The 25,155-nt window shown below is 39.5% G+C and overlaps 1 protein-coding gene across 1 annotated transcript in view; it reads right to left on the reverse strand.

Annotated features, from left to right (window-relative positions):
- Positions 1-5,488: 5,488 nt before the first annotated feature.
- PDE11A (phosphodiesterase 11A) overlaps positions 5,489-25,155 on the reverse strand; it is a 114,303-nt gene continuing 94,636 nt past the window's right edge. Inside the window, exons 17-19 of the mRNA XM_010012826.1 lie at positions 22,149-22,219; positions 19,227-19,310; positions 5,489-5,650 (exon numbers count right to left, since the gene is read on the reverse strand). Of these exons, the coding sequence (XP_010011128.1) occupies positions 5,489-5,650; positions 19,227-19,310; positions 22,149-22,219 (317 nt within the window). The remainder of the gene's footprint in view (positions 5,651-19,226; positions 19,311-22,148; positions 22,220-25,155) is intronic.

Below are 25,155 nucleotides of genomic sequence, written 5' to 3' on the forward strand. Positions count from 1 at the left end.
TACTGAACAACAGTATATCCAGTTTCATAGACTCTACAATCTGTGCAATTTCTGTGCTTGTAAATAGCTCTGTTGGAATCACCAGCCATATGTGTTTTCTGGGCATTCCAGGCTGATGCCAAGCGTATCCAGCAAGGTTAGCTTTTGCAGGTCAGGACATGCAAGTGCTGCAAAGTCCTGTTCCAAAAGTGGTACCTAGGTTGCTCAGTCTCGTGTTCTCATGCTCTTCTGTTTGTGTGAGTCAGTAATCAACGGATACAGCTCTGTTTCCATACATATGCATATATAAATATATATATCTCTGCCTACATATAGCCAGGTTGGACAACCTGGTCTAGCGGAAGGTGCCCCTGCCTATGGCAGAGGGGTCAGAACTAGATGATCTTTAAGGTCCCTTCTAACCCAAACCATTCTGTGATTCATCCCAGCAAGGCAATTTCAAAGTAAAATAGTAATAATAAAAAACTCACAGCAAACCATTAAAATGATTTATTCTTCTTTTTTTTAGAGAGACCAATAAAATTGAGTTGTTAATTTTGAAAACATGCTCTAAAAAGCTGAATTGGCATTGTTTGATCTACTAAAGCAAAACAGTGAGGGTAATGGTCTTAAAATGCAAAAAGGAAAAGGATCCAGAAGTCTGAAGTTACATGTTTGGAAAGTACATAGGGTTCACTTGCGTTAGAACATACACACAGTGTTTCTGTGTGTGTGTCAGTTGTTTCCCGTAGGCAAAGGTTCAGAGCTTAAATTCCCCACACTACTACAAGTGGCCAACATGCTTGTAAATCGGTAATTAAGTACAAAGTAATCCGAGAAAGAAAAGGTAACAAGCAATATATGCTATGTATTCTAATCCTGGCACATTCAAGTGATGGAAGGCTCTGGAGTCTCATTTCAGCTGATTTATACCTCCCACTTCATTGTTATATTAGAAACCATTCACATGATTTTACTCTTAAAATCTTGTTTCTTTGTTAATGCGAATAAAAATCTTTTTGCACTGCATTTTCTTGCCCAGAACTCTAAGCATTGGAAGTGTCTATTAGTATGTTTTACATAACCTTGAAATAAACCTGTTCTAAAATGTCACTCAATGCATAAATGATCTATTAGTAGTTAAAATTGTTTTAATTTTATGATGGAAAGTAAGTATTTGGCTTGTAGGCTGAAACACGCCTATTTTTCCACCAGGATAAAATCATCCAAAAATTACAAATCAGGTTAGGCACTGCTGGTTGCAGTTTTCAAAAACGGTTTGTGAGTACTAGCATTGGCTTTGTTGATAACTACAGGCACGTTACGAGATTGCAGTGCACTATAAGAAGGAGCAATTAGGAAGGTCGCCAGTGCAGAAAAGCGCGCCTGCTGTACTAAGGGCACCATCTGCAGGAATACCTGAGCTAAAATGAAACTTACTTGTCTACTCTATGGTTATTTTCTGCAGGGCACAAACCATACTAACGACATCCTCACCATAGTAGGGGCTCGCTGTGACAAAGCTGTATGGGGAGTGCAGTGTCCAGTTGCCACCAGAGGCATCCAGCTTAAACTGTGAGCTGCTGCTGTCTCGCCTTTTACGTGTGAGTCTGCTTTGGAGCAGGAGCAAACCTGCCTCCTGACAGAAGTAGATGTCTCCACCTTGGTCGCATTATGAAGCTATTCTGTTTTGCCTGTAGGCAGGGAAATTGTCTGGTTTTACTATTCAAACTATGGCCAAGGACATAGCTTTCATGTCTTGTTCTCAGGAGGTGGGAAGTCCTTCCGTCTGAACCACAGGAGAGCCTCTACCCCAGGGCTCCTTGCCTTGAACAGTGTTAGCTTTTCTGCTTTTGTAGTGGGGTCACAGTGTTGTGTTGCAGGGGAGTGTTTCGTTCCAGCAGGACGTACACACAAGCCTCCCCTGAGCATTTCTACCAAAACCTGTCAGCTCTCTGCATCTCCCAGGAGTGAAGAAGCAGCTTGGGCTATACGCAGCAGGCATCCCTTCTCCTTGCTGGGCACATGTAAGGGGCATAGGGAGGAGGGCAAGGAGACAAGCCCACCCTTGTGACTCCCCACAGATTGGTAGGGAATGTGCGCATGCAGTTTGAAATCTCCTGCATATTCAAGCAGGATTTGAATGTCAGGCTCCTTCCCGATTATCTTACGTAATGCTAGGGCACTTGCACAAGAAGAGAAAAGCTTTTCTTTTTTGTGGCGAGGAAAGGTAGATTTTGGAAGTGGTCTCACAGGTGGGAATCCTGAGTGGAATTACTGTGTGACCTGAACTGTCTTTGAGGATGGGGATGAAGACCCAGGTTTTCTCCTAAGCATGTTCTGCTGATAAAGCAAGGGCTGCTGGCTGGTCCCTGTGAGACCTCATGGCCTGTGATTCATGAGATGAGAAATCTGACTGAATTCAGGCTGCTGTTAGCACTAGTCAGTAGGACAACTAGAAAAAGGCATTGCTGTTGAACCAGCTCAAAGCAAATCTGGGGGAGAATCAAGCCCCTGTGACCCTATGGATGGTCCACATGCTCACCACAGTTTAGCACTGGAATTATAAAGACTACAGCCCTCATTTAAGGCCAAATTTCCACTGACTGGTGGGGCAAGAAAGCAATGACTTGTTTGTTGCTAAGGCAGACCAGATGTGTTGGGCATCTCTAGGGAAAGGCTAAGCAGCATTAGCATTGTCCTGGGTAACAGTGGGTTCTCTGTCCTCCTCTGCTCATGCCCTCTAATTTGCCCTCGCCTCTTGTGGAACTTATGTGCACTCACAGAACTAAGCTGATTTCAAGGGGTTTTGATCTCTCCTTGTGTAGTGGGCAGAGAAATGAGTAAAAGGCAGATATTGCCCATTTAATAGCCTGGAGAGTCATCTCTCCTGTGCACATCCTGGAAGAGTTCGACAGAACTGACTTGACAAATGTTTCCCTATCAGAAATAATGAAAAGCAGATAGAATTTCTGACTATCAAGCTTGTAAGCACTAGCTAAAAAGTGGTTTTCACCATCTTAAAACATGACAAACTTGGAATATGTGTCTTTACTATTCTGCATGCTTCCACAAAGAATCCTCTTTGTCTCGCAAAAACGCAAGTCTGTTGCCAATTCCCAAGCTAAGTGTTAAAGAAAAAAAAAAATTCTTTTTTGGGTTGTTGATTGTTTTTCTAAGATTGAGCTCTATCACTTTAAGAGCCCAAGTGCTGTTCTGAGATGCAGTACTGTGCCCTCCTGGTTTCAGTAGGGTTGCTTCGGTCTGCCTGAGAACAATTTGATAAAGATCTAGCGGTGCTCTCTCATTTTCTTCCTTGTGATGGAGGAACAGAACCATAACATTAGTCAGCAGTTTCTGAATTTAGACCCACAATAGCAAAGATACCGAAAGACAGGAGAAATAGATGGAGGCAATTACAAACAGTCACTTGATTGATGGTTGACATTGTTAGAGCTTCAGCTGTATGTCAGGTTGTGGCCGTGCTGCATCCCCATCCCTGCCGGTGGGTGTTGCCATGGGCAACAGCGTACTGAAGCCAATAAAAGGGAGAGGAAATGAGGGGAGACTCAACCTTGGGGGAAGCTGGAGGCTACGTGCTATAAATTATGTTATACTTAGCAATATGCAATATCAAAATTCAGGAAAGGTGTGTGTACCTGCCAGCAGTACTATGGCAGTTCCTAGTATCTGCTTTTCCCATAAAGTAAGGGTAGTAAGTTTTGTATGGCTTGCTGCTTACTATCCTATCTGCCTTTATTCAGGGAAGAAAGAAGTGGTAAAATAATAGCACAAACATTTCCATTTGGTGCATGTATTCTGTGCTGTGCAGTCTGCATTTGTGGTTCAGTTGTGTACTATCAGATTGGTTTCTCCTATACACATGATCACTAGCACAGAGTGGTTTTGTTTTGTTGTGGTTTTGGGTTTTTTGTTTTTAAGGTGTAATCAACAGATTTGCTATTCCTGTTTGATTGTCAGAGAGATGTAGTCAGCTTTTCAAAGGTGGTAACGACTCACTTTCCTTAGGAAGGCAGAAACCTCTTTTTAGCATCTGGTCAGCTGGGCCAGGTCCTGTTTTCCATTAAGTTGGTGCCAGATCAAAGTAATTCCACTGAAGTAAATGGAGTTTGGCACAGGTGTAAGACTTAGCTGAATTCAGCTTTAATTTCTGCTGCCAGACAACCCTATATTTAGAATGCCATTTTTCACGGAGTACAAAGGCTTTTTTTCCTTATGAATGGGAACTTGTAAGCACTGCAACGTGACTCCTCTTGTGTCCGGTCATGCAACAGAGAAAGCACCCTTGAATCATAGATCACAGTTTTGCTACACTAGTGATCTTTGCACTAATAGAAAGAGACTGACTTTCAGGTAATACCAGCATCATCACACAGAACTAGACACGGTTGGTTTTGTGACCTGTCGTGTTTGATTAGATTTTTCTGAACACCTCTGCCACAGACATCTACATGTGAGCCTTGACTAGTGCTGGGCTAGCTGTGATAGCATCTCAAATTGTACTGAAAGAGGTAGTCACTCCAGTATGATGATATTCTTCCTCTCTATCATTTCAAAATACAAATTTCAATTGGAAATTATACTGGAAAGGCTTATCTGTGGTCCACTTTTCAATGTAATATAAATCTGAAGGACAAGGCAACAGACTTCTTTTTTTATTTGTATTGTATTTTCAGTAAAGCCCATTAATCTTTTCCTTTTTTTAAATGAATGTGTTAAAGGAGCATTTTTTTTTAAAGAAAAAAAAAAAGAAACCTCTACAGTATTTTGCCTTTGTGCAAACTTCCCTTGCTAAGAAATTTACTGCATTGTTAATATGAATTTCTCAGGGAAGCAGGGACAGGTTGGTGCTTTTAAAAGATAATAAAGTTTGTTTTTTAAATGTAGCAAAGGTAGGCAATTCTAAAGGCCCTGATCAATCACTAAGAAGCTTTGTTGTAAAAAAATACTTCTTTAGAATACAAAGCAGGCTTTTCAGAACATTCAGGCGTAAAAGAGGAGGGAAGAGTGAGAGAGGGACATCACAAAAGCAGGCATAATTGATTCATAACATGTACTGAAGAGATGCAAAACAACAATGTAATTACATACTATTCTGTTTTCCTGCTGCTCCTTGCATATGAATTGACCAGCTTGCCTCCCAGTTCTGCTCTGTTTTATTAATTTTATTAAGCTGTAAGTTCTTATATTTCAGTCTGTTGTCAGCTTTACAGATTTTTACAGCAGCAGTTGAAATGTAGTGGAGCTGAAAGAATGCTTCTTATGCTAAAGTATTCCATGTCGCTTCAGATACCAGCACAGTCTCACTGCAGGCCTTCTCTTCAGTCCCGCTAAGCCTCTCAGTAAAAGCAAACTATGCTGCTATCAAAGATAATATCCAATCAAATAAGCATGTCTGTGAAAGCATCTTGTAAAACAATGGTGGGCCTAAGCTTACCAAAACCTTTCAGACAGCTCTTACCGTAAAGCGACACTGACATTTGCAGGCTTAATTTATGTCTTTGAGAGACACAGTAAAGCTAGAGGAGAGGGAGGACGAGGATGCCGCCTGAGAAGGAAGTCTTTTTTGGTGCAGCTCCTCCCATTTGCCTCTGTTAACTGCCACGGAGTCCAGCATCGGCTTCAGTTTCACATTCAGCTTCACTAGGTTCTAGAAGAAGATTAAAGAGAAAAAATAATATTTCCATTCCTCTGATGGACAGCCCAGGGAGTAACAGGGTAAAAAGTTTAATCTGCACCATGGCACGACCTTCCTCACCCCCGCTTGTAAACTCCTGTGCAGGTAAAGCTTATTGTTCCCATGGAGGTCTCTTTATCTCACTCATTTTACCTGAGACTTTAAGCCACCAAAAATGTCAAAAATTCCCAGCAACACATAAGGTGGCAGAATGGCTGCTCAGCTACTTTAGCTTTCTTGTAATCCTTAAAGACAGTCCTTTTGAAGCATCCCCCAAGTGCCTGAGACTATCTGGTTGCTGACATCTATGAGCAGGAGGTCCATCAGTTGGATGACAAGTTGGACATAGCTGAAAGAAGCTTCAGATTCTCCCTAGTGCTAGAGTCTTAGTTCCTGTGGATGAGTAAACCACAGCCGTACTGTGCTTTCCAAAGCTGACAAAAAATCAGTTACTATGTGCTCAAAATAAGTAATAAATAAAAAAGTTTTCTTTTTAGATTGCACTAAAATCACCTTGTTTCTACGTACCCAGTCCAACACTCACAGAAGCCAGTAAGAATCTTTTATCTGGTTTCAGCTGGGTGTGAATCAGCCCCAAAACTATATAATTACTGCACACCTTTGCTAGAAGTTTATTTTACCTTCCCGTTTAGTACCATATGCCTATGTGGAAAGAACACAAGTGCTTCACTTGGTTTTGTTCCTAGATTAAAGACAGACAGAACCTCATGAACAGCAGCACCTGGATGTGAAGAAAGGGTTAAGCAGTTACCTCCCAAATGGTCGTGTAATGTGCCCTTTCAAGACAGAGGACTATTATTTTTTTTGTGGCTTTTCTGATCAACAGGAGGTGGGTTTTGCTGGGACTTGGGTATCATGTTTTCTGTTGGTAGCATGGAAACTACGTATTTGTCATTTGAAATAAAAGATTAGTGCAAGATAAAAACCAAAAGTAACGATGGAGAAGACAGTAAAAGTTGTTCCTCCAGAAGGGCAGAAAATTAGAAGGAAAAGAAAGGAAAGGGAAAGCAGGTACCTTTGCAGTTGATCATTTTCATTGTTTGTTTTAAATAGCAGGGTTAACAACAACCACTTTAAGTAGTCCCTGGAGCCCGGACACCACTAAAAAACTATTTTTTATAGCTAGTCTGCAAGCCATGGGAGCTTGGTTAGCTGCTGAAGTAAGTCTTGGTAGATTTTTAATTGAGCTATTATATGATAATTAAGGGTTAATGGCCTGATTTTAAGATGTGCTGAAAACTTGCAGTTTCATTTGACTTCGGTAGCAAATATGAATGCTCAGCACTTCTGAAAAATCATGCCATGGATAAGAAGCTGCTTTGTACGGAACTTGAAGCAAATCTGCTTGAAATTATTTCCTTGAAATATGGCACAGAGTGGGTAGATAATTTTGCAACCTTGGGCCTGGAGTAAGGGGCAGAATTTACTACAGTCTCTGCCACGAATAGTATTGCTCGCTGGTGACAGTCATTCGTTTGATAGAATGGATGTAGATTTGTAACATTCCCATCACTGTGCCTTAGGGCTCCCCATTTTTAGCTCTTTATTTCAGACCATTGTGTATTCCTCAAACCTGATCTGTTGTTCAAAACGGGAGCAGTAATACGTTATAAAAACCTGAAAATACTTGAAAAACTGCTATTATCATTAGCACAGGCTTTACCACTGCCAACTAAGTGTCTAGAGATCACACATTAGATACTTGGCTCTCAGAAGCAACATATCAGATCCTTTCTGTGCAAAGCCAGTATCCATCCACTGGCAGTTAAGCTTGCTGGTATTTCTTAAATCTTGAAAACGTTTTCATGAAATATTTTTCCAAGTATACATTTAAGATTAAAAAATAAATGAATAACAATTAAAAATCCATGTTTAAATCAGTGTTTTAAAATCAGTGTATTTCAAATGCCTTTAAGCACAAAGATGGCATTCTGTCAGCCTCAGCATACATAAGCACAAAATGCAGTACAGGCATAAATGCTATACCAGTAACCTGCTACAGGCAACACAGAGGAGAAGCAGCTCTCTGGGACAGTGGCCTCTGTGTGTCTCAGTGTGGCCGTGCTGTTTGTGTCCTTTCTGTGCTGTTTTTTTGCCAAGGCTGACCACAAGACCACAGTGTTTTCAATCCTAGTGCCAGGGAGCAAATGCAGAGGTCTGGGCATGACCTACTGCTGTGCTTGTCCCTCCAGGCCTAGGCATCTGCCACACTCTTATGGTAGGAGAGAGCCATCTCACATACAATGCTGGAAGGCTTGTGGGTGCTTGAGCTCGTTAGATCAATTAGCTTTGCATCCACTACAGCAGAGACCAGAAGCCCAAATAGATTAGGAATGGATCCAAGAAGCTACCTCATAGTTCTACAGTAATCACTCTATCTTGTGAGCTGTAAACACATTTTAAATCCAGAAGTAAATACATCTATTTCTTAGAGATACATAGCTAAGTGGTTATTACAGAGTCTAATAACCCAGGTGCAGTAGAGGTTATCAGGTAAATAACAAGAATGGCTAACTAATAACATAAACTTTGATTAAATAAATTAAAAGGAGTATTTAAGAAAGAATAAACCATGTCTTAGACATTCATTTTTACCATAGCACAAGCAATTAATTCTGTGAAGTACAAAATATACAGTGTAATTTAAAGAAACTTTATTTTGTTTCACATTAATTTATATTAGGGATACTTGACACTGCAGATTTTGCACTTAGTCTATAAAATGTCTTTATTCAGACATTGATTTGATGTTTAAGCCACTGCTTCTTTATTTAGTATCCTTTCACTTTGGGCCTCTTTAATTCAGATCTGATCTTTTAATTAAACCAACTACTATAATTCCTGTGGAAATTAGCTTTTATTTTATTTTTTCCAGCTACCAAAGCATTTCAGTAGGACTTTTCTGATACAAAGTACACAAATTGGATTTTATTTCTGCTTGAGATGTAATTAAAACCTCATTTGATTACTATATATCTGGCCCTGTTTTAATTATTAAACTCCAGTAATCAATTTTCTTTTATGAAGCTTCTGGGAAATTATCTCAAAAGCAACACATTTCTCCCTTCTGGCAGGCTCTTGACCATTTACTGAATTACATTCATAGCACCTGTTCCTGATCCGGATTAAACCACCAATTTATTCCCAAAGCTGTTTAAGTTTATTTGGCTGTAGCCTAGTCAGGGTTTTCTACCTCCTGGCTGCACTTTTTACTTTCCATTTTATTGCATGAGAACCCCTTGATGTACAGCTCCTCCATGCCACTATATTTGATGCGTGCCTCTCAGGAACAGCTTTGCTAGTGATCTGTCAAATTTGGTATCCAGCTTCTTAATGCCCGATTTATTACTTGCTTTAATAGGAAGAAGCTTGGTCCTCAGCAGCTGTCTGAGATGGGATACCACCACATAAACCCATAGCTCCAGAAGTGCCCTTTTGACTTGTCCCCCCTTGGTGCAGGAGGCAGGCTGTGAGCTGGCAGGCAGCAGCCATGCAGTGCAGGGGGGTGAGGGAACCCCTGCCTGGGGAGTTCCTGTCTCTCCACTTGTGACCTCCATGCCCACTTGCAGTCCTTCCACTGTAACGCCGCTGCCTTGCTAGGTACATGATGGGAGACCTTTCCCGTTTTATCCCCTCTACTGTAAAAGCTGTTCCTAACAGCAGAGTGACAAAGTGTGCTGGAAGAGCAGTCATGCTGGCGTCTGTGCACTCCAGCGTTAGGAAAAGCCAGGTAGGTTTGCAGTTCCCTTCTGCATCCATACATTACCTCAGATATGTGACTAAGCTGTTTCTCAGAAAGTTACTGTATAGTGCTTTTTCTTTCCACCTTCAATTATTTAGGTGTCTTTTCTGACTACATACTACTCTGCCTACAGCATACTTTCACAAGATATGATGAAAGGTCCTTTTACATACAAACTCCTCCAGCACAATAAAAGGTTAAAGGTACTTGAGCACTACATTGTATGCACCTGGGAGAGGGGCAGGGCACCTGAAGGAAGAATTCAAAAAGGGGAGAGTATGAGATACTCAGAGGAAGCTACTTATGGGACAAGGTAAGAAAAGAGCATGGGATACTCAGAGGAAGCTGTTTATGGGAGAAGGTAAGAAGAGAGCGGTTTTTTTTGGATATATTTTGCTAGATAAAGAATGCCAAAATAATATAAGAAGAAATGAACTCATCAGGGAGAGGGTGATGGGTAACAGCAGCATTTTTTTTTGCTGCTCTAACTCCTGGGTTAAAGGGTGGTAGTGGGGGAGAGGACTCCATCTGCTACATAACCTTCATCTCTAGAAAAAGGTGCTTGTTGAAACAGCCAAGATGCAACATAGATATGGCCAGAGTCTAAACTATTGTTCAGGCAAATACAAAACATTCTGTTATGTTCTAAGACTAATACAAAATACTTTCAAAGAGGAGCCCTAGCTTACGAACACAACAGGACCTCCAGAGTATATACTTATCTCTCTCCCATTGCCCCAGAGGTTCTCATCCAAATATTGACCAATTCTGACCTTGCTTAACTTACGAGCTTTGACAAGATTACAGCTCACGGAAGTGTGGTTGTGGTTCTAATATTTGTAAAGTGAGTTCATGGAATAAGACCATATAAATTCATTTTTATGACTGAGCACATATAAAAAAGTTATAGGTCTCAATGTTCACTCTACTTTGGAACCCAGTGGTTTCTAATGAATCACTTTTATTATGTAGGCAGTTTCTGAGTTGGAAGGGAGGACTAGTGACCGAGAAGCCATAGGGATAAATTCAGACCTGGTGTAAGCATATGAAGCATTGCTGAAGTCAAGAGAGTCGTGACCAGTTACAGCAAAGCTGAATTGGACTCCTGAGTTTTGCTGAAGTGGCTTTCATGTGAGAATACATAGGCCAAAGGTGAGCCATCTATCTGAAAGTCCTTGAACTTCAGATTAGTTCAGATAGAAGGGAACCTGTAGTGCAGTCATCCACAGATGTGATCTTCAGAATAGAAATGCTTGATGGAAGCTGTTTTGAAAACCCCAAAATATTTCTATGTATGCATCTATGTACTAAAAATCAAAAAGACTGCTGCAATTCTACCTTCTATGGGTAGAATACAGGAGATAAGCAATACAGAGAAGATAGATTAACTTCTATGGCTGTGGGTGTATATGAATTCATTATTTGCCCTACTGATTCAAGGCCATATTTAATAATCATATTCCAGAAAAAAATTACTCTATTTGGGAGGGGTTGAGTTAATGAAAAAAAAAAAAAAACCCACTGCACTTTCCTCATAGTTGAAGGAGACTTTGTTTATTTCTTCTAGGGCTTACTGAGGAGGGGTCCAGATCATCAAGTATGTAATGCATCAGTGCATTACTTCTGCATTTCCAGGGAATTTTTTCTGATGCCCATCAGAATTAGATGTAATTAGATGAAATGAATATACCACTGAGTTCCCTTGTAGAAAATGGGAGTTTCTTTTAGCTTCTCTATAGAAATTGTTAGCAGTGCGTAAGTAAGTCAATTGTGACTGGAAAGGGGTCTGACACATGCACAAGTGTTCTGCTCTTCCTCCGTGAATTAGTGTTATGCTTCTTTCTGTTGATGGTACACTAGCAAGAGTAATGCTGCACTCCTTTGTAAGTAAACATGCATACTATGAAAGAATGATTATAAGGTAAGATTCTCCACTGGTAAGATGTGCCAGGTACTTCAGGGAGGAAAGTATGTACAGCGTTCCTGGTAGCCAAATGAGCTCTGACTGTCAAGCATGCTGTGCTGTCAAATGGAAAGAGTAATACTGAAGGACTGGGTAACTACTGAAGCAGCTCAACTGATGTGTTGCTGTAGTTGTAAATGATTCATTTGTTCATAATAATTTCATGAAACCAAGGGTTTGCTCAGAACAAGAAGAGTTATTATTTCATAAACAACTATTTATTTGGTTCTGCTCTGTACAGTTTTGATTCTGTGTCTAAAGCATGCAAGAGACTCTTCCTTTCAACATCTTAACCAAGCAGCTGATCAATGTCTTATGCCTTGCTATTAAATGGGTTTTGAAAAACTCTTCAAACCGTATCAGTCTCATATGCTTATTTAGTTCTCTGAATTTGCCCTCAGCTGGGAATTCTGCAGGCAACTGTGATTCTGTTGTGTTAAACACTTACTTGAAGCATTTCATCCATCATCATTTCTAGTCCTTTTCTGATGCAATGTAGTTTGTGCTTTGTCTTTCTTGAAAACTGAATGGCTGTTAAATTATCCATTTATCTTCTTTCAGATTTGCTGTACAATTTGAGTTCCTTCTATTGGCTGTCTCTTCTACCTTATCTGCCAACTTTTCAATCTACTTCCTCAGATCTTTATATACATTTCCATACTTGACTGCATGTCCTTCGTAACACATTGGGCAGATAATTCAAGTAAGACATCAACAGAAATTGTAGTATTATGAATTAATCACTTTTTCTTACAGATCAGGCTGAAAGCCTTTGGCAAATGTTTGTTTTTCTTCCTGTCTCCTCCCAAATACCTTTGATGACCTGCCCTTTCAGTTGAGACTTTTTTTGTCACCAGATGACTCTGAGAAGTTGAAGTACTCTGGCTTGAAGGGAAAAAGTACTTGTTTCTTCTGTCTCTTCTAAGCAATTTGGAAAATCTTGTAAATTCCTAGAATTGTTGATGATAATGCAATGTTTCATCAATAATCCCACCAAATTACAAAAATCCTAGCAAAAATAATATTGTTAATTTCCAAAAGCAAAATGAATCCCTTCTTCCCTCAGAAAATGAAAAAAGATCTTTGTGCCCATTGTAAAGATATGCTCATGATCCTCAGACACAAAAATCCTTGCTCTGAAACCACCAAAATTATGCCTTTCCCTATTATACTATGAAATAGTGTCTTAGAAGGGAATTGCGAATAAAAGCATTTTTTCTTCTTTTCCTGTTTTTTCTTTCTAGTAGCTCTTCTTCAACTTTGCTCTCTGTTAGTACAAAAGTAGCAGAAAGACCTAGACCCTTAGGTTAAGGGCATGAAGTAAGGAGAACAGTTTGCCGGTGTTTATTCTGTTACTGGAAGTTGTGATACAATGGTCGTATCTGAGTTTTCTGAAAATTCAAGAGAATTCATTCCTGGTGGCCTCATCTAGATTCATCATTAATAGACAAGCAACAAGGAAATAAAAATGCTGAACCTAGTTATGTTCCTATTTCAAGGCTACAGAAAGATTCTTCTGCAGTGCCAAAAGCTCCTTTCTCTGGGACAAACCCTTATTCCTAATGTAATCTTCCGCTACTGACTCCCCCCAGCACTGGTGTTTGGCCTGATTAAGTTTCCTCTGAAGCAAATTTCTTACAAACACAGCAGAATATGTTGCACCTGCTCTTCCTTGGATAATATTACCCCCTGGATTTCCACAGAAAGTGAGACTAATTTGATCTGCCAATGTCTGTGCAGCCTCAGTCTATGGTGTATCACATGCTGCATCCTTAGCCTGTCTGCCTTACTAATCCTTGTCAGCCAGGCAGTCCCAGGAAGCATAGATGCATTATCTCTGTGTCCAAATCAAATGTCAGAAATAAGCCCTGTCAAAAGTGTGCATTTTCATGGATTCTTTAGGTTCTATTGAAAGTTATCTTTCTCTTCCCTCGACATCCTGTAAAGGAAAAGCTGATTTCAGTGAGAATCACACACAGCTGATCAAATTGCTTCCTGTGAATATATTTTTCTGACAGTTTAGTCCTGATTCCCTTTTCAAAAACTTGTGAACACGTGTCAGGGAATGTCTGTATATTGCCCATGGGGAACAGGTCAGTACCTAGCGCTATCCCTGCCCCCTGACTAGTTGCAAATTTAAAGTAGAACAGCAGAGCTCTGACTTTTGTACCAACAATCCCAGGTATGGGTGAATGGTGGGTACAGCAAGCAGTTTCCAAAATGTTCATATAGATAGACTCTTCCTCAAAAAATAGTTTTACAAGTTTTTCGGTTTTGACTGTATAGAGAGGACAGAAGCATCTGAAGGAAAATATGATTGTTTTGGCTGCATCCAGAGATTCTTGCCTGAGTAAGGACTAAGCCATTTCATACAGTCCATTTGGGACAAGCAGAATTCTAGAGGAGTGGTCCAAACACTGAATTTCTTATACAGTATTTCCTTATGTAAAATTGTAATTGAAGGAATGAGGGAAAGGGGATAGCAGTGGTAACTGACGACGGGCTGCATTGGGATGTAGCTGTGTAAGCATGGTTCTTAAAGCATACCTTTGCTTCTCATCTGCAAAGGACTATTGAAAGGTTAATCTCCCTCCTTATAATTGTAATCACAGTATACACTTTTGAAAAAAAAAAAAAAAACCCAACCCCCCAAAAAAATCTCAGCCTGTGCATATGCACTTCCAGTTCAGGTGTCAAAGTCAACTTGAACTGGAGAAGTTAAAGCATGGAGGTAGCCATGATTTTGGGGGATTTCTGTGTATTTTTTTCTTATGCTTTGTAAAGGCTGTAGCATTTATGATACCCTCTACATGTGTGCTTACAAGCAGAATAGATGCTTGTGCAGCTACATCATCATACTCTAAAGACAGATTTAATTACAAGGCCAAACATTATCTTCTGTAGGAAGCCAGGCATATCGGAGCTCCAATTAGATTTCTTTGCAAGTATGTGAAAGAGTGTGATAAAGGACTCTGTTCCTCTACATTCTATTCACACCATTTAAAGTACTTGCTAGGCTAAACATAATTGTTTCTACTCTTCCCAGATTCCCCCTAGAATCCTGGACTGAGTAATGCAAATTCGCTTCTGTAGATACTATTATATGTTTAAAGCTCTCAATACCCAAGAAAATCTTGAATAGGACTAAAATGGAGCACCAAGGTAGAGGTGAGCAGGGCAATCTCAGGCACGCATAAGTTGTAAAAGCCATGAGCTTCTTTATGTTCCACAAAGACATCTCCCTTAAATTTAAATAGCTGCTGTCATTGTCACTGACTACCTGACTATGTATTTATCTGCCCAGAAGCAGAGTGCATGGCCTTTGGCCCTGCTATTCACAGTGTTACTGTCTCTGCCTAACAATGCTGTGAACAGAGCTGGGCTTCTGTTAGCATCTTTTGTTTGATGTGAATTGCTGAAGCTTTGATGTTGTTTGTGAGAAAAATAATGATTAAATAGAATAAGATCTTCACTCTCCCACTCTGTCTGCTCCCCATAGAGAAATCTATGAGTTAGGAAAAAAAAACTGTGACTGATCCTGGTTTAGGTATATGCAAACCACAGAGCCCAGGAGAGAAATCTGTTAGTGTTGAAACTCTCAGCATCTGTTTACTGGAGGGACACAGAAGTAATTTGTCTTAATGATCAAAATTTTATTTCCTGTTACACGAACATGTATGTCCACATAGGTAGAGAATACTTCCTCTGTGTAGTGCATGCAGCTGTCAGTGTAGCTGTAGTGCTTTTATTTCCATTGGGATGTCTTAGATTTTCTGCTTTAGTTGCATGTGCTTCACCTTTATAGAATATTCTAACAAAAAAACCACCCAGATGATTACTTCATACTCAAGCTGCACTAGTAGATTTGAAATGCTCTATCGTACAAAATAAAATAAATGCATACTTTATAAATTATTATTCTAATAAGCTTGTTTCTCATATCTACTGATGAATGCTTTTCTTGCTGGCATTTTTGAATGAAGAGCAAATGTGATGCAGTAAAGTGTAACTAAAGGCCCTAAAAATCAGAGCTTCAGAGTAAATGGATGACTGTTCTGCTACTCAAGGCAAAAACTCCCCTGTCATATAAAAATACTCTGAGCAGTGATCACTACAGTAACAAAAAAGTAAATTCAATAAAATTATAACGTCCCAAGAGTAATAAAAAGCAATGAACAAAAAATTGGGAAGCTTTTATCTTCACAAACCTTTGATCCATACTGTGAAGGAAGCAGATTTGATTACTAAGGTATTTTGAAATTGGAGGTGGCTTGATTCCCACACTGAGCTGCAGATGTGGGACAGATCAAGGGAGTAGAGCCATGGCTTACCTTGTGCCAAGAGCAGAGTCAGCTAGCAGAGCAAACACAAAAAGGTTTTGGATTTAAACAGTTGGATATGAGGAATCTAGCTGTGTATAATTCTGGGTATTTTTCTTTCTTTTATTAAAATTTTTTAAATATCCCTGGCTATCATCATGTATCTACATTCAGCTTCAAGCTTCATGTTAGCTTATGATGTAATGTTTTGTGTATTTTTGACCTTCCTTCTTCTGGGTCAGACAGGTGTTCCAAGGGGCAAGTGGGATTGCTAATGGAAGTTGCACAGATCATAGAATAGTTAGGGTTGGAAAGGACCTTAAGATCATCTAGTTCCAACCCCCCTGCCATGAGCAGGGGCACCACACACTGAACTATGTTGCCCAAGGCTCTGTCCAGCCTGGCCTTGAACACCTCCAGGGCTGGAGCATTCACAACTTTCTTTGGCAACCCACTCCAGTGCCTCACCACCCTCACTGTGAAGAGCTTCTTCCTTATATCTAACCTGAACTTCTTGATGTTTTGTTAGTCACTCGTAAGCCTTTTCACAAAAAGGGGCCAAACTTAGGACACAGTTCTACCCAGGCAATACACATCCTCCAATAAAGGGGACTTCATTGTCCTTTACTTGGGAGAAGAACTGCACCTCAAAATGGTCTTAGTTATCTTCAGGAAATGTAGAGAGCAGATGCATAAGGAGGAGGTAGACCCAAATGTCCCCAAAGAATGTTTCAGAACGGAAGAAAAAGAAATAAGGGTAGGAAGGCCATAATACTCTAAAATGCTCTGCAAAGTTTGAAGTATAAAACATTCCTTGTGGGCATTCTGGTATGTAGCCTTGCTCATAAGTATGCACTGTGGAGGAGATACAGGTCTGTTATAGTACTGTCAGTGGCACTCGGGTGTTGTGAGACCACCCCTGGAAGTTGGGGCTGTGATGTTCCTTCTGCATTCCATACTTCAGGCATGTGCAGCTGCCAAGAGTAGCCTACTCTTTCTGAGCAAAGAAAATTTCAGGGTGCTCTGTTGACCTCCTGTCTGACTTTAATGGGAGTTGCCAGCATTTGGGAGTGGGGAGCATAACGGGAGTTGTTGGAACCATCTCTGCTGTGCAGGCGTCAAATAACTCTGAGCACAGCATTAGGTCCTGCGGTAGCAACTGTGTTGGAATGTATGCATGTGTTCCCCACAGCGTTCCCTTCAGGGCTCTGGGTGCTAGGATATGGCCGCACGGATTCAGGACATTTAATCACTAGCATGGAAAAAACTACTTGCAAAAGCCTTGATTTTTGTTCTCTATGATTTAATGTAATTCTGGTATCAAAATGAGCGTCACATGTTAATTTCAAACACGCAGTTTTTATAAGCACTATGCTAGTGAGCAATATAAATACTGCTAAGATTTTATCAGTTTGTCAGCTGCCACTCTGCCTCTTTATGTTGTATTTGTAATGGTGTAACTCATTCTCTCCCTACATGCAGCCCCTACAACAGATTACAATGGCTAGAATTTTAAAGATTATATTTGGGGGAAAAAAAAAAAAGACCTCTAGGACTTGGCCCTAGTTGTAGTGTTCAGCCAGCCCTAAATGGAGAATTTACAATGCCTGAATACATTGCTGATGTGATATGTGTATTGAGGTTTGATTAAGCTGGATATGAATATTAAAACTTGGCTCCACATTGAAGAGAGAATCTCCTGCAGTGTGGTACTATGACATCAAGTTTTCTGTTTACCCCTAAGGCTGGTGCTGCAATGACTTCCAGGTTTGATGGTGTCTCTTTTTTAAGTTGTTGAGCAGCAGGCTAATAGCTGCACAGCATGATGCAGAGACAGCAGAAAGCAGGGAAATCAGATGTGAATATATTCCCCAGAGATCTCCTGCTAAGATGGAGCTAACTAACCAGAGCTTTAGTGCTCAGATGTAGTCTTCTCATGCAGAGGATGGGCTGATTATCAGTTCTTCCTGTTTTAACATACATTTTTGGATTACAGATGCTATTACAAATCATGAATTCTGGTATAATATGCATTCTAGTATAATATGAACCATTATGTTGTGAGGAAGTTTTTTTTTTTTTTTTAAAGAGTTTTTGTCTAAGGTCAGTTGTCATCCCCCCCACCTCCCTTGTACAAAATGATCTTGGTGTTTAAAAAAAAAAAAATATGGGTTTATATTCTTCTTCTGTGCTTGCTTTGCTTTAATTGTTTGAAGCTGTAGCTTTAGTTTATTTCATCATGACAAAGACTGTCCTGAGAAAGGGACAGGATCTGCTGGCAAGGCAGTAGCACGCCTCACTGTTCACGCAAGTGCATGTTGTCCATGTCACACAACAGGAGCTGCCTTTGCTGGTGGCCAGTCACTTCATTATTGTCACAGTGTGAGCCTCAGATGCTACAATGTATAGAGAGCAAAGGGAAGCACATTGTATGCTATTACTGGCATATCTGGTCTATAAAATGAAAAGGAACTGACAGTCCATTTTTGTTTGTGTGTAGGGAAGCTATATTCAGGCACAAGTTCAGCTGTTTAATGGTAACATGGGAGCTGGTACCTGCTTTCCAGCTCTTGGCTTTGTGTCATCACTGACCCGTTCATTCCTTGGGGATGTAAGGCAGTTTAGGGTGCAGTGGTAACAGGGAGAACCTGTTGCAGTTCCCCAAAACTGCCTAGTAAGAACACCCCAATATTCTTACTGGTAAAACTGGCAGTCTTTAGTGGCACAAGGTGGTCACCTGCAGTGAGTAGGTGGGAGAGTGGCTGACATGGTTATTGATGATTAAGTTTCTATAGTGTTATTTTGCATTGATCATCCTGCTTGTGTAGCTCTGCTTTCTGTACAGGTAAGAGACAAATAGTTAAAATGGTGAAGCTTATATTGCACAAGTCAGATTCTGAAGTTGGTTTAATCAAAAAAGAGGGAAGCATTCTGGTCATCTACAGCCTTAATAAAGTAGTACTTGAGCACTTATATACCTTACATCAAGCACTCACGCAGTCTGTGTGGAAGCATGATTGAAAGAGGAAACTCCAAGTTAAACAGCACACAGGTTAAACGAGAAATCATTTGTTACTGACCTTAAAGGCTTGGCCTAGAGTGCCCCTTAACATGTGGAATGGAGCCAGAAGGGAGCGCAAAGGCTCAGCCTTGTGCTTCCATTTGGGTCACACACATTTGGACAGGTTTGACAGCAGCATGTAACAAGGCTGTCCCTCTGGCAACTCTGTAGAGCACTACACACCTTGCAATGATGAGAATCCATTTGTCTCAAATGTAATAAAATGAATAGTTGCCCTATCAGCTTTATTACTTAGAGGGGAATTATGTTTATAGATGTTACCACCTTCAGGGAATCTGATGATTTCTGCATAGAGTTCAGTCTTCTAGTAAAGTTAAAGAGTTCAAATAGCCTTCAAGGCTGCACTGCAAGCTAACTTGTTTTCCCTAGAGAGGCAAGAACAATCTTCTGTGGACTCTACAGGAGCAGTAAGTAAAAATTACCTCATACAATGGCATGCAGATGCTATCAATCCACTCGAGCTGCAACCTGGGTAGTTCATCTTTCCTGTTCCGATCAAAAATGGCCTGAATTGAGAAGGGAACAAAACTGTCACACTGCTTTACACTGGAGTATTTTACAGACACATCATCCAGCACTGTGGAGCTATGACCAAATTCTCACGACTAGAACACTTCGTAAACTGTAATCAATCTTTGCAGCAGTCTTCCTACTGCTTTGTCTGGCATGAAAAATACACTTTATTTTCAATTCTGTTTTGAAATTTGTAGTCTGAATGTATATGAATTTTATAATTCTGTGGTGTAAAATAAATGCTCCACAAGTTGGAGTTGAGCTGGTATGAAACCTATTGTAGAAATGTAAAGTAGATACTTTTGAGTAGAAATTTCCCTTTTCTCACATAGGTTTCTCCAACTCAGCAAAATGAACAGTGGTGGATCTGGGTGGGTCCCTCCCTCCCAGTTACAGACCCTTTCTGCAGAACCAGCCATGTCTGTGAATCCAAAGGGTAGGAGAATCAACAGATCCATCTTGGGAGCAGTTATCAATTTATTCCTCTGGAAACAGCCTAATTCACTGCTCACTGAAATCCCCTAGAGAGGAAATTATAGAAATTGAAACTGATGTTTAAGAGGCTCAATTATTGGCTGAAAGGAGATGGAAGAAACAGTTCTGCAGAGTTTGATTGTGAGTTAAGTTTCCTCCGTACTCTGCCTGAGATTACTTAGGCTCATCAGTTTCCCATCTACATGATTTCAGTCCTCCTTCTAGTGGCCCATCCACACCATTTACTGAATGCCTTTTTTTAACTCTCTGAATATGCCAAGTTTTAAATGTTTTTGCCTTTTTCTGTGGAAAGCCTGTTTTTTATTCTGGGATCATCTTCCAAAGGTTGATGTCTCCTGTGAAAACTTTCTTTCTCTACCTTCTCAAAACTCCAGACTACACAAATTACATTGCATTAAATATCTGGTTGAACTCTTCTAGTTGTAGCCTGCTCTTTTGGACATATAGGTAACACTCTGTGTTTCTAAATAAGACCAGGAGGTAAGATTCAGGGACTCCCGTGATCTTAAATGAGAATCCTGGGTTTGATTTTGGAAAATTCTGTATTTCTTATTCAAATAATTTTGGAAAATCCTGTAATTCTCAAATTATTATAAGCACAATGCAAGAAAAAAGCACCTTGGATTATAAGAGAATATCACATTATCTTGCTGACTACCAACTTTCTTATAGCAGCAGTATCTACCTAGGTGGGTTGTCTGGTGATATGTCATGAAATACATCAGCATTTGCTCTTGTTTAAAAATCCTCATTAATGTGGTAAAACTCTACATGAGATCTATGATTTTGACCCTTAGCTATCAACTGTTAGAACTGATGAACTTTGTGATTGTTTACTGGCCTTATCTCCCATCATAAACCACTTAATATGTGAGTTTATTGGATTTTTTTGAAATTGCAAAGGGCCAGAGAGGAAAATCTTCCTTCAAGCTGTATGGCTTCAAAGCACATGGCCCATAAATTAATGTATACCTTGGTGCAGACTGTAGAGTCCAAAAGGAGAGTGAGAAGGCTCCTATGATGGAGGCAATACTAAATAGATTTATAGCAATACACTCTTCTTTCCCACCTGTCTGGGCTGTTAGATGCAGATTTTCAGAAGACATAAGTCCAGAAGCAAGCTCTGGGCCTTTGTCTTTCTCTGCACTTCTACCAAGTCTACATTACGTCCAAAATGTAGATGTAATAACACACTTTAAAATAACTCTTAACGTTGCTGGACCTGGGCCATATGCACTAGAATTCATCAGTGCTAACATTTAATGTGTGTGTTAAAATAAAATTACTTTCTATTTTGCTTCATTAACATGAGAAACACTGCAAATTTTAAATACAAGGCAGGAAAGGCACTTCCATCCATATTACATGGAATGGTACTTGCGGTTATTCAGGCCTAGAGTTGCTCTCAGATTTGTGAATACCATGACTGACTGATCACTCTTCTACTGGACTACAGCTATCATTTTTTCTGAGAAGATGTACACACAAAACTACTACAGGGAAGAAATCCGTTAATGTCCCAACCTCTGACAGTATACAAAGTGAAAAGCCATTTACTGTATCTGAGCATTGTTTACCACACATTTTGTAACTTTTTTGACTTTACATCACCACAGGCTCATGTGCAAGCATTATTGAAGTGAGAACAAGCCTGAGCCACTGCAGCAGTCTTTTCATTTTTGGAAGTAAATACATTTGTGAATGGCTTTCAAATTAAATTCTTTAGAATACTTCATTAGCCTTCTCCTGTTGCTTCCAGATAATGGCTTGTCAACATTTTGTGGTATTTAACCTAGGTAAGGCTCTTTCTCCAAATTGTTCACTGAAAATCTTTATGAAACTTTTTTCCTAGTTGTTTGACTCTTTATACCCATTTGCCTATATTCCACTTAATACCAATTTATCCTTTCAATCACAGTGTTATATTTAGTTGAATATCTATAGAAATGTTTTTCTGCATTTGACACATCAAATAACACAGTGGCATCATGAACTAAATCTGACGATTTTGATTTCCATAGGTAGCTGGTGATTTTTATTTGAATACTATGTATTAAAAACAATACCTATTGCTTAGAAAGTTAACTGACAGAATAACCTTGGGAATAGGTACAGAAAATGGAGGAAAGGGCTTGATGCTAAGTGAGTTAACTAGAAAGCTTTTATTTCTATATGGATCTAATATAGGGCATATCTTTACTGGACAGAGTTTTCATTTATTCCAAGATTCTTTTCTTTACGTACAAAATATGTGGTTTTTTTCTGAATGGGCCAAATGATATTTTCTTACCCTATTTGAGTTAGTAACTATTATTTCAGACATCATTAGAACTTACTGAAGGGGTGAGTTTGAGTTCAGATCTTTCTCTGTCTCCTTGTTCAAAGAACTCGCTGGTTACCAGCTCAGCTGCCTAAAACATAAATCAAGATCAATATTAGCATTCTCGCTACATAATTTTTATGTAATGAGTTCTTGCTCAGACCAGGACTTCAGCCTGTGCTTAACCGTAAAGAAGTGAACAGCCCAACCTACGTGACTTGTTTGTATAGACACATGTTTGTATAGTTTTCAGGACTGGGCATACAGGGGGTATAAACAACCATAATCACTGATGGGCACACATCCCTTTGACAGGGAATTGACTGTTGGAATTACATTGCAATGTTGAGGCAGCACTTAATGCAGTTATATGCAATTTAATCAAGTATTGAGAACAGAATAGAAAATCATAGCTTCTTGTTGGCATCCACAATTATGTCTGTAAAAATGCTTTGTAAAATGTGCAAGAGCTCTCTGGGTATTTACAGGCTGTTGCCCTGTATAAACAACTTCACTTATAAAAGAAAGTTAATTAACTAATAACATCTGTTGTCTTAATTTAATGTGAAATCATAAAGGTTTTTTTTTCATCACTGGGCTTTACCTTTTTCCTATGACTATCGTCACTATTGGCTCTGTATAACTAAATATGAAATCAGGTTGTGATTATCATATTGAATCAAAATCAAGAACTAGCGGGTTGGAAGTTGTAATGCATCTTTCTGACTTCTGTGAGTGAAGATGTTCTATTCACAGATGAGGTTTGTGCTTCTCAGAAGAACACAAGATTTAAACCCAAAATTTGTTACGGAAACGGTTACTCAAACACTGAGTAATCCTGATAAAGTATCCTTTAGGTACTGTACTTGTCATGTGTGGGGCTTTGAAGGTAGGCATTTGTATGTGACATTTGAGATGCAAAAAAGGGAAATTAATCTACTGAAGATGGCAATTGATTCCTAATGCTCCTGTCATGCCTGCTTATTGCTTTCAAGTAAATTCAAGCTAGGAAATGATTTCATAATGGTGAAGCACAAGAGCACATAACTAAGCAGAGAACCTACACTTCGTAAAATCTCAAAAATTCTTGCTCTAGCAACTGCATTTTGCTAACATTCACAAATCCAAAGCTTTTTACAGTTGAAATAAGGAGTACTGAAATAAATTTGAAATGGGTGAAGTTATGTTGTAAAGTACTCTTAAATCTTGAGCCAGGCTATCACATAATTTGGAACTTTATAATGTATGTAATCCCAGTGCACTAATAAAATTCTGGATCAATACTCTAGATAGAGGAATAATTTAACAACTTAGAGGCAATTAACAGTTTGCTGAGTGTATTGTATAAAAATGATATAGTCTCACCCCTGTCTCACTGCTATTTTGATCATGTACTCCTTGTGTGCCTTTCCCTTCCTTTTCCTGAATTTTTTTTTTCTTACATATAGCCTTTATTTCCTTTGATTCATGTGTTTTAATCTCTTTCTCCCTCACTTTTCATGTTGTGGTTTTTTGGGGGGGATGGATTTTTTCTTTTGGCACATTTGAGGTCCAACTATTTCTGTTTTCCCTCTATGGACTTACTAGCCTCTCTGCTCAACCAGGTAATGTTTCAATCAAAAGGAACCTTTGATTTGGTTGCAGGTTTCAGTTTGTGCACCAGGTTGCAGGTGAACTTTCACTCGCAGACCTCAAAAGTGGTAAGAATAAAAAACCCCCAAACCAGAGCAATAAGACTGATTGATAACATGGAAAACAAACTCTACCTGACATCTTGGCTGTCAAAGAAAATGGGGAAGCTAACTGGGTTAAAGAGGAAAAACGAGAAGGGATTGCACACACTGCAGTTGTGGTGAGGTGGCATTGAAAAAACTTGTGACTCATTTTCCCACTGGAGGATGCAAGCAACTTCCACGATTTCCGTGGGAGGTGACCATATTCAAGTAGAGTAGTAGCCTTAAGAAGGACTATTGTCATAGCCTGCTCATAAAAGCAAAAAAGTTTCATTTGACAAAGCTGCAAGCTGAGCTGAAGCCATCACCACATAAATGTGGTTTGGTTTTTGGTTTTACTGAGTTAATGTGCATGTAACAGTTGTAGGTCCCTTTCAGCTTCTGTTACTTCTTTGTCCTTCCCCAAGAAATTTGTCTGCTCCTGCCTCATGATTTGTCTGGTTTAGCTTCTCTTTTTTACCCCATCTTTTTAACCATCACTTTGCTGTTAAGCAAAGTCCATCCAGGTGCTTAGCCACACTCAGCTGCACTGGTATATATCCTATTCTCTTCCTGATGCTGTGTATTCTTCCAAAACCCTACACATCCTGCTTTTTACTGTTCTGGACCTCAGTAAAAGACAGAATTATTAGCATGGATACAGGAAATAATAAAGATGGATGCTGAATAAGGAAAGATGCCTAGAAAAGGGAAAATGATGTGGTGTAAAGGACAAGACTTTTGGGACAGCTTGCCTTCTCACATTTGTAATTGTTTGCCAGTGCTGGACCCAAGTTTCACGAGTATTTAGGAATACTGTATATAAATGTATGTTTATGTATGTAAGAGTGTATGCTTATGTATGTACAGATATGTAGTATTTGTGTTTCTAAGGAGCCTACTCAGCAGCAGAAGCCTGAATTTTTGTTTGTTTCTAAGTAGAGGATGCTAAAAAAGGTTCAATACTCCACTTGCATTTTTTTTCCCATCAATGTTGAGAAAATGAGCACATTTCTCCTCTCATACATACTGAATATTTTATGTTGATCAATATTTGCAGATCATCTCCTAGTATTTTTGATTTAGGGAAGATTTTACCACTGCCAAGGAAAACTTTGCGACAAAACAAGTAAGTACATCTACATCTGGGTGCTTTTTTGTTTAATCCATCTGTTTTTTGATATGGATTTAAAAGGTTAATAAGAGAAGAGGCTATAAAGCCAGATCTCTTCAGGTACCTACATGCTGCTCACCAGCATGTGTACATGGAAAGATTATGCAATAAACCATTTCTCGCAGAAACCCCCTGCT

This window comes from Nestor notabilis, unplaced genomic scaffold (assembly GCF_000696875.1).
Source record: "Nestor notabilis isolate BGI_N333 unplaced genomic scaffold, ASM69687v1 scaffold664, whole genome shotgun sequence".
NCBI classification, from domain to species: domain Eukaryota; kingdom Metazoa; phylum Chordata; class Aves; order Psittaciformes; family Psittacidae; genus Nestor; species Nestor notabilis.